General features: G+C 40.0%; 1 protein-coding gene across 1 annotated transcript in view; it reads right to left on the reverse strand.

The window, feature by feature from the left end:
* TMC1 (transmembrane channel like 1) overlaps nt 1-10,669 on the reverse strand; it is a 159,995-nt gene extending 149,326 nt beyond the window's left edge. The window contains exons 1-2 of the mRNA XM_066254352.1: nt 10,624-10,669; nt 5,122-5,208 (exon numbers count right to left, since the gene is read on the reverse strand). Of these exons, the coding sequence (XP_066110449.1) occupies nt 5,122-5,208; nt 10,624-10,669 (133 nt within the window). The remainder of the gene's footprint in view (nt 1-5,121; nt 5,209-10,623) is intronic.
* Between the last annotated feature and the right edge of the window lie 2,546 nt (nt 10,670-13,215).

A 13,215-nucleotide genomic window follows, 5' to 3' on the forward strand; every position in this document is an offset into this window, starting at 1 on the left:
CCTTATTGCAACTTTTTGTGAGAACTGTCCAAGATCTAAAAAGAGCCTGCCAATGCTATCACTACCAATATAGCCTGAGGAGCTAGAGGACTTCAGGTTGGGAAATCAATTCTTAAGGTAACAGGTAAAATTTAACATCTTATATAAGATTGGAACCCTACAGTTATTAGTGGAAAACCAACCCCACCTGTTAAAAGCTAATGTAAAACTTTGAGCTCTTTCTAGTAACTCTTTAGAAAGTGTTTAGAACCTCAGAAGAAGTAGTTGTTTTTGTTGTCTGTTTTGATACCTACTTCAGTAACGATAGTCCTAGCACTGTCTAGATGTTTGAAGTCAATATAATTACTATTCATGTGAATAGTGAGTTTTTTCATGCTCACTGACCCCCAGGAGTGAGGGGTTTTTTGTGTGTGTGCGTGGTTTCTTTTTCAGGAAATGAAATTAGTTCCAGTTACAGTTTTATTAACTTAAAATCATGTTTGTTTGATAACCAATTTATGGAAACAAGAAGAACATACATTTGCGTTTTTTTAATGTTGCCTTACACATTTTTAAAATAAATCAATCATACTCTGGATGTTCAGGAGGCACAAGGACATACATGAACATTCATACTACTCAAAGGGTTAAGTACACTAAATAGGATACTTCTAAGATTATCAAGACACAGGGCTGAAGCTGGATGACTTAAATAGGTTATCATTAAGTGTGGTCTCTGTCTCCACTTTCCATTCTAAGATTAAGTCGGATAAAGGAATGACATCACCAAGGCCATCTGGATAAGAAATTCTATGCTGAAAAGCAAACATGTTTTTTATATTTAAAAATTCTACCAGTTTGTCTTTTGGGGCTGAAATAAGGCTGAGAGTAGATCCAAATGTAAGCTATGTAAGCATCACAGAATGACAGCTAAACATGTCATATAGTATCCTTATGGTACTGAAATGCACCTTGTGACAAGTCACAGCAACCAAAAATGTGTTGCTCACCCATTCACATAAAAACTCCCAATAGGTTTTTCTGTCTTTTTTCTTTGCTAGCTCTGCCTTAATCATCTTCCCTCTCCTTTTCAGCTTGACTTAATGCAGACTGTAATTCACAAACTGAAGCAGAGCAGATCTCCTTCACCGAGCTGTCCCACACGCCAGACTCACAGCAGGTCACCCCTGTAGACTGAACAGACCTTGAGTTGCTGTGCTGGAATCTCAATATATTTTGTTTTCCCTCATTGGCCTCCGAAATAAAAGAAAGGTAAGTCTGACCATTACTAGTTGTTGAAATCATGTATCCATTAAAGAAAAAAAAAATTAAAGAAAGATTGAATCCCTCCCAGTTTCCTAAGAAACAAAGAAACTGGAACCACACTCACACACAATTGAAAGGGAAAGCCCCTAAGCGGCAACAAAACTTGTGAAAAATCTTTCCAGGGCCCAATCTTAAAAAAAAAAAAAAAAAAAGGGTAGAGTATTCCACAACCAGGACTTTGTTTGAAATACCTTTCTTGGGGGGCATCCTGGGGGTGTCCTGTCAGAAGATCTCAGCTACGGGCTGACTTGGAGAAGGATGACAGCCTGCAGACAGACACTTCAGGTTTGGTCCAGCACATCCACACACTTCTGCCTGTCGCTGCAAGTGCTCCCTGGTGCCATTTCACAGTCTGAAACGTAAGGAGGTACTAATTTCCTCACCATTAAATTTTCATGAATGTTTAGTTTGCCATTTAGGGATGGAGTACACAGGTCAAGAGAGCTGTATTTGGAGCTCATGCTTGAAATAAAATTAAATGGATTGTATAAGTCCTAGTCAGAGCAAAGTCTGGCTTGATCCCACTCTGTATGTGTTTGCCTGCCTCATTTTCAATGTCTCTCATTCTAGGGTTTTACTCTAATTACGTATACAAAGGGTAATGTAATCAAATGCACTCTTAGAAAGGTGAGAAATACTAACCACTAAGTATACTAGGTAAATTAAGTGAGTAAATAAAGAAGATACTCCTACACCTGGAGTTTGGATGTAAGCAGCAAAGCTACAGAGCAATCAGTCTCCAACGTGGAGAAACCTGGAGACTATTCATTTTCTCAACTTCTCTGAAAATAAAACTTGCTATGAGAGAAAATTGTTATTTCCTAGGTAAAATTTTTAAAATATTTCTTTCTATCAAAACTTCTCATAGAAAAAGAGTAATCTTTTCTTATAATGATAAACAGAAAATATTTCCATCATTAAAAGAAATAAAGGGCTGAATTTAGCGCTGAAAAATAGGCAGTCTTTTTTAAGAGTGAGGACAGTGGCATTATCTGGTTACTCTAGTGATAGCCACTGACCTTGGCAAGAGGGTGTAGTGTTTTGAAATGGATACCGGTGGCACATTTACACAAGAGCAGCCCTTGGCTTCACAGATGGACTGGTACACAGATCTGACCCTTGTAGAATACAAAGGCTAATACATGGATTTTAGCCAAAGTAGCGTATCGCCCACTCATAATGAAGACTTAAACCAAAGCTCTGTAAGGCTGATGCTTACAAAGATTTTCTTATTTGGACATTGGATTTTTTAAACTTTTTTTAAAGATTTTATTTATTCATTTTAGAAAGGCAAAAGAGAGAGCGAGAGAGAGAGAGAGAGAGAGAGAGAGAGAGAGAAGGGGAGGGAGCAGGAAGCAGCCCCATATGTGCCTTGATCAGGCAAGCCCAGGATATTGAACTGGCAAACTCAGTGTTCCAGGTCAACACTTTATCCACTATGCCACCACAGGCCAGGCTGGACATTAGATCTTATCTGTAATGGTAAGAAAGGATACAGCTGATGCAAGGACTTATATTTACAGATGTTCAGAGTGGTTCTTTAACTTGGGAATTTATAAAGATACTAAAAAGTTTTGTTGAAAATCATTAGAACTGTAATCTTGAGTAATAAAATGTATAAATTAATTTATATTAATTATATATAAATATAAAAAATAACTCTAAATACTATTCTGACAAAAGCCACAATAAACAAATAAACTAACATAAGATGTTCTGCAATCCTTGTATCCAGAAAATTATAAAACAAAACTAAGCAAAATAGTAATGGCAAAAGCCATAAATGAAAAAAAATATATATGAATTCAACTATGCTAAAATAATAACTTTCTATCCATCAAAAGATATTTCAAAGAAGTTTTAGAAAATAGAAGACATTTACAATCTCACAGCACTTTATAAAAGTATAAAAAATAAAAAAACTCTACATATCAACAAGAAGATAAGCACACCAAAAGGAAAAAAGGGGCAAAAGATTTGAACAAATACGTCACATGTGAAGATATAAAATGGCCTGTAATCCAAGAAAAAGTGAACAAAAACATGAACAGTAATTTCACAGATAATGGAAACACAGAACCAATAAACATGTGAAAAAAGACTCAATCTCATCTAGAGAATCTCAAATTAAGAACACTAATGCCTGTCCTGTGGTGGCGCAGTGGACAGAGCATCAACCTGATGCTAAAATTGCCCTTTTGAAACACTGGGCTTGCCAGATTAAGGCACATGCAAAAAGTAAGCAATGAACACTAAAGTGAACTATGAGTTGATACTTCTCGCTCCTCCACCCCTCCTCTCTGTAAAATCAATAAATAAATATTTTAAACACACACACACACTCATTGGTTCAAAATATGAACTTTTTTTTAGATGAAATCTGAAACTGGCCCCCATGTACCAAAGGAGAAACTGAAAAAAAAAGTTAGACCATTCCAGATTGGTAAGTGGCAGTTTTAACAGGCAAGGGAACTTACAAGACTTACCTTGAGTATCCACAGTACAAGTAGATCTCTGCACCTGCCTGCCAGAATCTTAAAAGTTTATTTAGAGACCTTATGAGGTCCAGTTAGTATACCGTCCAAGTTGTCTCAACAACACCACACTGTGTCCTTGAGACAGTTTCTGATGTGGGGAAGACAAGCAGAATGCACATTCCAAGGACAGGGGAGGGGGTGAGGAGCTTTTGATTGCTTGGGTCCTGCTCAAGGGTCATGTCCTCTTGATGACTTCCCCCAACACTCCACTCCTCATGACTGGCTCTTGTAATCTTATAGGCCTCCTCTCTGTCCTCTTCTACAATGTGCACTGAGCAAGGGCTTTCATTAGCATGGAGGTAGCTAATTGGCGGCTATCTGGCTGCACTAGAGAAATATATCAGAGCAACAATGTAGGCACATGCAAGAGAAAATACAGATTAAGAAAATGATTTCCAAAGTAAGTAACAATTTTTTCCACCAAAGCCCCATGATCAGTACCACTGATATATTAAATTCCCTAGGCTAGGAGTTGAATCACTCAGGGTGTTCACTCTTTTCTACACGTGCTTTAATAATGATGATATATTAGCTAAGTCATCAGGCATAAACACACAACATTTCACTTAGATAATGGCACAGGTGCTTCCTTGAGAGGCAGTAATAACGTCAAAGGCCATCCTATTTTGGAGTACAGCTTTTCTTTTTAGAGACATTTCAGGCTAACTGGCAATCATTTAAGTCTGGTTGAGTGAAGGTACTAAGAGCTTCTATATGTGCTAAAACGTCCTCCAGGCCAATGGAGGGAACAAAGACTGTGGCAGATGATCAATCATTCCCATGGAAAACAGAACTTGCCTTGCCTGCCCATCTACCCTTTAGGGAGATAGGCAACATTTGTTATTATGGAACAGATTCTCCCCTGCACACAGGGAAAATGAGGGTGCAGGAGCCCAACAACCTAAATAAAAGCCATGGCCAAAGATCAGTGTCACACAAATATTAGGTCCCCTTTGGAGCTATCCAATAAATAGCTTGGCAGCATCAAACAGTCTCTATCCTCTAATGTGACAGAATGACTACACAGGCCCAGTGATATCCATCCTATATTCCTGGTACAAGTGGGTTGATTCTGTTTGGAGTAGTTTTTTGTTCCCAACATAGGAATGCATGAGTGCTGGTAGATAGGGTTCTACTCTGCTGCAAATAAGCATCCCACTTAGTCAAAGTGGGAGCCTGAGCCATGGCAGAGGTAATTTTTGGAAAGATTCTCAATCCATCCCATGACAAGAAGGGAAGTTCTTACCATGGCATGCTGCTCATTTGCGAGAGAGTCTACCTGGAGGGGCGCCGTGTACACTGGTAGGAGCTGTCACTCTAGGGCGGTGGTTCTCAAACTTTTTGAAGTCGAGGTGCATTGAAAATCCTACAAATAATTGTAGGCGCACTATATTCAAATTTCTGAGAAATATGTTATAATAACTAAGTCTAATATTAAAGAAAAAAAATATAAAGTCCAAGCGTGCTTTTATGGTAATTAAACAAAATAAATACAACAAAATTAAATTTATTCTGACATTAAAAAACATTTTTATGATACATTTTTTGAGTTATGCTTTTTAGAATTTGTAAAAAAGAGGAATTAAAAAATAAAAGAATGACAAAAAAGTAATCTTTTTATATACAGATATATACATTCTTAGTAAGATTTAGTAAATTCGGCAGGTCCCAGCACAAATGTGTTAAGTTTTTTCATTCTTGTGTTTATGAGAAACATAAGCCTGATGTGTCCTAGCAATTTCTTCAATGTTTGGGCATATATTTAAAAGGCCAAGTCTCATTTCCTCATCAATACATTGAAGAATATCTCTCTTTTTACTCTTAATTGTGTTGAGTGCAGAAAACCCCCACCATACATATCATCTTAACTTTACACCAAACAAAGAATAGAAGAAACTTGCCTCCAGTCTTTCTGGGAACATGGGGAGTAGTGTAAACAATCCAGCATCACAGCTTAATAGCCTTTTGCAATCTAATCAGGCAAGTGAGGTGGAGGGTTGGGTAGACTGTCAGCTTACAACCAATTCCCCACACCTCTGTCCCCTAAAAATCTAAACTCCAAAAACCCTGTTGATTTTTTTGGTCCCCAACAGACACATATTTCTCTGGAATACCATAGGGCGCATCTGGAAATCTTCTAGGGCGCACCAGTGCACCCTGGCGCACACTTTGAGAACCACTACTCTAGGGGATATATCAGATTTCTGTCCTTCCAGAGCTGGGACCAAAGTCCTAAGATACCCTCTCCTTCTGTTGTTTCTGACACAGAGTGTGACCTGTACCTTCTGGAGTCACAGACACATCTCATTCAAATGGTAGCTCTGCCTGGAAGAGGCCCAGAGCTTAATTCTGTTTCACTAGTATTTTTGTCTTCTCAAAGGTATCTTGTTATGATCCCCAGACCCACATAAGTCTTTCATTTTCTAGAAGGTATAAGGATAGAAGCACTGTGCCTAGTAGGGAATAAAAGTCTTCTAGAATCCCCAAATCCCTACAAAAGCCTGAACCCCTGTCAAATTCTTAGGGGTTGAATAAAATAAGATTGCACCTTATCGATAACTGCTCTGCCACAGTATGTGTCTTACTCAACAAAACACCTCCCAGAAACTTTGTGGCAGTACCTGTTCCCTGAGTTTTCTGTGGGTTCACAGCCCATCCCCTTGATCACAGATGTTCCAGCAAAGCCTGCAAGGTGTCCTGCATCAGAGGCAAGTCTTCATATGCTAACATTATATCATTCATGCAATAGGTCCATTTTGCTGATACGGGAAGGAAGAACAGGGACAGATCTCTAGACATTGCAGGGCTATGCAGGTAGCCTTGGGAAAATACTTGAAAGGTCCATTGTTGCCCTTCTCATGTGAGGGCAAATTGATCTTGTGACACAGAAGCTAGGGAGTACTGAAAAAAAGCATTCACTTTGTCTAGTACAGCATGGTACACTGCTAGGACTGTGGCCAAGGTATCTAAGATGGTGGAAGTTTTGGGGATCACTGCATGGGTGTTCGATTCTCAATAGTCCATGGTCATTTACCATGAGCCACATTGCTTTTTTACTAGCTTTGCCAGGCTATGGAAAGCACTATGGACAAGGCATACAATGCCCATTCACTAAAGTTCTTGAATAATTTTTCCTATTTTTCTTGAATAATTTTTCCTATTTCCTTGTACTCTGTATGCAATTTATATTGTTTCAGAGTTACTACTATTTGCTAGGTCTCCAACTGGCATTTCTCTTCAGCACTGGTTTGATCACTAACTCATGCAGTATTCACTGATAAAGTTTTGCAATGTTTGACCTCACTGGATAGCAATACCTAATGTGTTCATATTTGTGGGGCAGATAAAATATACTGTGCTCACTTTGTTAAAGATGGTGCTGCCCACATGGAAGCCCGTCGTCCAGGTGATATTAATGTGTGTTGGGGCAGGCTGTGGGCAGGCAGGATTCTTGTAGCCTGGGGCTTGGTTTTAGGACTAAGCCTTTCCCACCCTTTTTGATATGGGGTGGTATAATCCCATCATGCCTCAGATAAGTGACTTTGTATTAGAAACTTCCCTATTTTGTATATTGGATTAAAGGTTTGGATTTCTGCACTATAAAGGGGGCAGACCCGAAGCTTGTTCTCTCGGTTCCTGAGATTAGCATTAGAGGAGAGCAGAAAATGGCCACGTGGAGGAGGTCAAGAGAGGCAGCCAAGATGGCGGAGTGTTAAAGGAGAAGCCAGTTTGTGCAGAGAGGACATGGGGAACAGAGGTGAATAAGTCTGGTGAGCTACAAACCTTTGATTCTAGGAAACTTGGATAAGTCAGTAGCTTTGTGAGCACTGAATGAGTGGGTTTTGGAGCCAGTGTGTGTTTTACTTGCCCACTGGGTGCAAGCTAGGATTAAAGATAATGGCCCACCAGTTTTTGGCTCTGTTGTTTCATTACCATCTCTCCGAATCTAATGCGAACCTTCATGGGTCAGGCAGGTCTGATGGTGGCCGCAGCTACTGGCTTCATAATATGCATTAACATTCTTTTTAGACTTCCTCACTAGTCCATGGGTTCCATGAAGGAAGGAACACCTTAATTTCAATGTCTAGATTCCACATCATTTATCGTTGAGCCCGGAAGAAAACTCAGCAAATAGTTTTTTGAACATGGACAGTATTAAATATAAACATACTGTAGTTGCATTCCTAGTAATACAACTCAGTATGATTCCCAGAAATTGTCATGACTTTGAAAAACAGATTGTTTGGAAAAAAATATGTATAAAGTTCAGAGTCGGCCAAACCTTGGTGAGAACTTCTAGCTTTGTTACTAACCAGTTCAGTGTTCTTGGAATAATTGGCTAATGTCTTTGAAACACTCTGAAACAAGTGGTGACCATAAACACACCTTATAGGATTATTTGAATTTAAAAAATGATGTAGTGAATATAAATAAAGAATCTGGCATATAGTAGTGGCTCAAAAAATAGTAGACATTTAGATATTTTCTAGTTATTGTTGTTAATTCCCATTCTATTTCCATTCTATGTATATTTCCATTCTATGTACATGTCTATCCCATGTTTAGATACATTATAATATTATTAACAAATTCAAAGGGTTTGAGTCCTGTGTATATTTTCCTTTGAACCATCAAGGCCCAAGAGAAAAGATCAATTGTACTGCCTATATTCTTGCTGCCTAGGCAAGATATTCCTTTTAAGTAAGTCTTAGAAAAGAATCTACTCTGACCATAGTTAAGAAGGCTGATATTTTTCCACAAGCAGGAGAAATAAGGTTCTCTATAAAATAACACACTATCTAGTCATCTACTGTTAAATTTTTTTTGTTTACCCCATTATATTATGGCTGAAGGTATTTGGGGACCTGAACTTACTATAAATAAAAGCCCTCCTATCCCTGATGGCAGAAGAAAAGAACTTCGGGAACATGCTCTACTTTCCATTTCTAAAAATATATTCACTTGGACCATGCTAAAGAAGCATATGAAATCTTCCCAGTTGAAAATTCTATTTAAACTGGTCGTATGTTCAGCATGAGTGTGTATACACACACACACACACCCCAAACGCACACATACCTGAATCCAGCCACAGTTCATATATGCCTTCTGTATGTCTTTCTAGAGGTCAAAAGGCATTTGCTGCTGACCAGATGAACTTGGACGAGAAGTCACAAAGACTGCACAAAGAAGGATAACACAAATATTTGTGCAGAATAAGTTTGCCAAAATCTTGTTCCTTCTACCCTTACCCAAAATCCCACTGCTAACTGTTTTTAAGTCCCATATGTTTTGGTTCCCTTCTGATGACAGCTCAACCCATCTTCCCCAGGATTCTGTTCTCAGGCCTCATTCCACACAATTCTACATGACTAAATGTAGAATGCAAAGCCCGTAGTATAGCACGCACAAAACGTGCTCATACAGAAGTATTTGGTTCCTGCCTTTCCCAGTCCCCTCTGAGCACTCACAGGGTCATCCTCCACACCCGCAGTCCCTGCCACAGAGAGTCAAAGCTGTTGCGCCAGGCAAGGCTTCTCTGAGGCTAAGAAATGGCCAAGAATTTTCCATTTTAGAAGTTTCTGGCATCCAAAAGCATGAAGAAATGCCCAAAAACGATTTTCAAAAATAATAGTACGTTCTAAACTTTTACATCTAACAAAAGAATGTTTCTAAGTACAGTATACTTTGTGGTGATATTTACAAGGAAACCATGGGATTTGCAGGAAGCTACTGCAGCTCTGTAACCCAGGAATGCAACAGGAGTTTAAAATGCATGTCACACATTATCTTGCAAATCTGTTAAGGCGAGTTTTCTCTGTACGTAAAACCTCATTTGGAAGTGACATTTGAAATATAAAGTTCAAGTCTTTTGCAATGTAAACACTTCATTTGAAGGCCTTACTCCCATTCTCATCCTAGTGCTTTCCTCCCTGCATCTATGAAGATAAAAACCACAGCAAATAATGAAGGAGGTGGCATTAGATTCCCCCTGAAAAAAAAGGTGGGGAAAAGAGGCTTAGAGGAGACTTTAAAAACCATGAGGGCGAGATCTACTTACAGGTTGAACTGAGAAGAAATCCTCTCCACAAACCCCTGGCAACTCATTTATTGTCGCCAAGGAGGCCTTGATCCCCCACTTGGAGAAACAGAGTCCCACAGCAGCCTCCCAGGAGGGTGAACTGGAATGGGAGCCTTGACATTCAGGCCAATGAATTAGCAGGCTATGCCTGGAATAATTTTTCCCAGACTTCTCTGGCAAAAGTAAGCTATTCCTCCTGCAGAGATGACTCAAGAAGTTTATAATTTTTAAACTGAGATTGTTTTTCTGAAGCGATTATAAAGCACCAATGAACATTGAACACTGGGTACTATTTTAATTGCAAGAGGAACAATAAGAGATTTAAAGTGATTTTAATGATATGCACACAGTAATATTTTATAACTGAAAACTGAAGGTTAAAGTATAGCAGTAAATCTATACCAGGATATGACCTGTTCATATTATTGTGGAATTATAGTGTTCAAGACATGATGTGATTGTTTCATGGGTTACTGAATTATACAAAAGGAATTACATACAGACAAATGGTGTGGAGATAGCCACAATGTAGTAAAACAGCACCGGCACCAGTATCCTCCTCCTCATCATCTCTTCTCTCATTAATTCTGCAATCTGGCTTCGACCTGCATCACTAGCCCACAATTTCCCTTAAAACTACTTTTGCCAACAATGCAAACTCATTGTTGCAAAGAGAAGGAACACTTCTCTTTGTCTTACTTGATCTCTGTAAGGCCAGGGGCGCCACCATCGCAGCCATTCTCATGCTCCCAAATCTCAGGTTCCCATTAGATTTGCATAGATGGCAAAGAAACAGTGGAACCAAAACCTGGTGGGCCATTCTTTATTCAAGACTCATACAGGCCAATAAGCAAACACACAGGGAAAAGCACTTCCCTTTCATTTAGGGCTCCCAAAGCCACTTAAACATTCTCTGATTCCACAACCAGGAGAATCTTCTCCTGTATTTCCTAGAATCAAAGGCCCCACCAGTCTCAGTCACCTCTGGTTACCCATCTGCACACCTGTCCCTTCTCCTCTCCGCAGATACTGGCTTCTCCTTCAGCACCTTGCCATTTTGGCTTCTTACTCTGCAAAAATGGCTTCCTTCTTTTTTCCCCTTCTTCTCCTTTTCACAAATTTTTCTTGACCCAAAAACCCCTCCTCCAGCAACATTAGCATAACACTGGCCTTTTCCAAGCAGAAAGGTAATTAGCAATTTCACAAACCAGCTCTATTTTTAACAATAAAAGTGAGCAAACTCAAAAAACACAAACTTTATAAACTCATTTGCCCAGTTTTTCTCCATAGCATTTGGCTCTGGAAGACATTCCTTCCATCTGCATGCTCTCATTCTTGACTTTTCAACATCATTTTTCTTTTTCTTTTTTTTTTTGTATTTTTCTGAAGCTGGAAACGGGGAGAGACAGTCAGACAGACTCCCGCATGCGCCCTACCAGGATCCACCCGGCACGCCCACCAGGGGGCGATGCTCTGCCCCTCCGGGGCGTCGCTCTGCCGCAACCAGAGCCACTCTAGCGCCTGGGGCAGAGGCCAAGGAGCCATCCCCAGTGCCCGGGCCATCTTTGCTCCAATGGAGCCTCGGCTGCGGGAAGGGAAGAGAGAGACAGAGAGGAAGGGGGGGGGTGGAGAAGCAAATGGGTGCTTCTCCTATGTGCCCTGGCTGGGAATTGAACCCAGGTCCCCCGCACACCAGGCCGACGCTCTACCGCTGAGCCAACCGGCCAGGGCCAACATCATCTTTCTTGATTGTCGCCTGATCACCTTGTCTACTCCTTCTCAGTTTCCTTGCAAATGCTTCTTTCTTCTTGATCCCTTCAGAATATGACTAATGGTGCCACTTTAGGTTCTTTTTCTCTTTCTCAATGTGTAATCATCTCCCCTGTGACTTTATCCATTTAAATAACTTTAATGACTTTCTTCTTGCTAAAGAATGTCTTTGTCTATACCTCCACACCAAATCTCTCTTCTAAGCTCCAGACCTAGAGAGCCAACTGCTTATCAGACATCTCTATCACCTACTTGTTATTTTGCACAACAGATCACCCCAAAGTAGTGAGTCAAACAATGACAATTATTTATTTTACATATGAACCTGGAGGTCTAGTGGGCTCAGCTAGGCAGTTCTCACTGCATTCAGGGCTCTCTTGCAGTTGTGGTGAGACAATGGCTGGAAATGAGATAATCTCAGAGTCTTCTTAATTCAAATATCTGTCACCCAGGTTGGAGCACTTGAATAGCTGGAGACTTGAACTCTGGGCTGTTTTTATCTACATGTATGTATGCAGTCACTGAATGTGGTGGCCTCCAGGTAGCCAGGCTTCTTACATGACAGCTGGAAGCTCTAACAAAAATAAAAAATAAATAAAAAGCTCATAACTTATGCTCATAACTGATGTTCTCATGTCCAGAACTGACCTAACTCCACAACTAGGACATATTTTTCTTCTACTGGACATAAACAATCTCATGGAACACCAACCTCAGACAAAGTTACCCTGAGACCATAATGAGATGAAAAAATTAAGCCACTTCATAATTTTGCACACACAAAAACATGGCCACTATGCCATCCATGAACTACCCAACCATAGAATTACTCTCACTTTCTGAAAACATCCAATCTAGGCCAAATTCTTATTTTCTTAAACCTTTGCCTAAATCACCCAATGAAAGCCCAAATCCTATAATAGTTTCTTTCTAACATTTTCTTACTGAAACACCTCATGGTTCCCCATGATTTATGCTCTCCCTTGTTACAAGTAATAAATCCAAGTTTTTTAACTACAGGTGTGTCCCTGGTGGGTTTTCACTGAAGAGTACTCATAGATCCCAGAACAAGTATCTCCAGAGAAACTAGTGTGGCCTTCTTTAAACTACCCTTGTACATCATATAGCATTATATCTGCCATATTTTATTTGTCAAGATTATCACAAAGCCCCATCCAGATTCACAAAGAAGAAATGGCCTGACCAGGCAGTGGCACAGTGGATAGAGCATCGGACTGGGACATGGATGACACAGGTTTGAAGCCCCGAGGCTGCTGGCTTGAGTGCGGGCTCACCTGTTTGAGTGCTGGGTTGCTGGCTTGAGCTTGGGAGCAGAGACATGACCCCATGGTTGTTGGCTTGAGCTCAAAGGTCACTGACTTGAAGCCCAATTTGCTGGCTTGAGCCCAAGTTGCTGGCTTGAGCAATGGAACGCCCAGTCTAGGCACATATGAGAAAGCAATCAATGAACAACTAAGGAGACTAAGGAGCTGCAATGAAGAATTGATGTTTCTCATCTCT

Source organism: Saccopteryx bilineata, chromosome 2 (genome assembly GCF_036850765.1).
Source record: "Saccopteryx bilineata isolate mSacBil1 chromosome 2, mSacBil1_pri_phased_curated, whole genome shotgun sequence".
In the NCBI taxonomy this organism is placed as follows: domain Eukaryota; kingdom Metazoa; phylum Chordata; class Mammalia; order Chiroptera; family Emballonuridae; genus Saccopteryx; species Saccopteryx bilineata.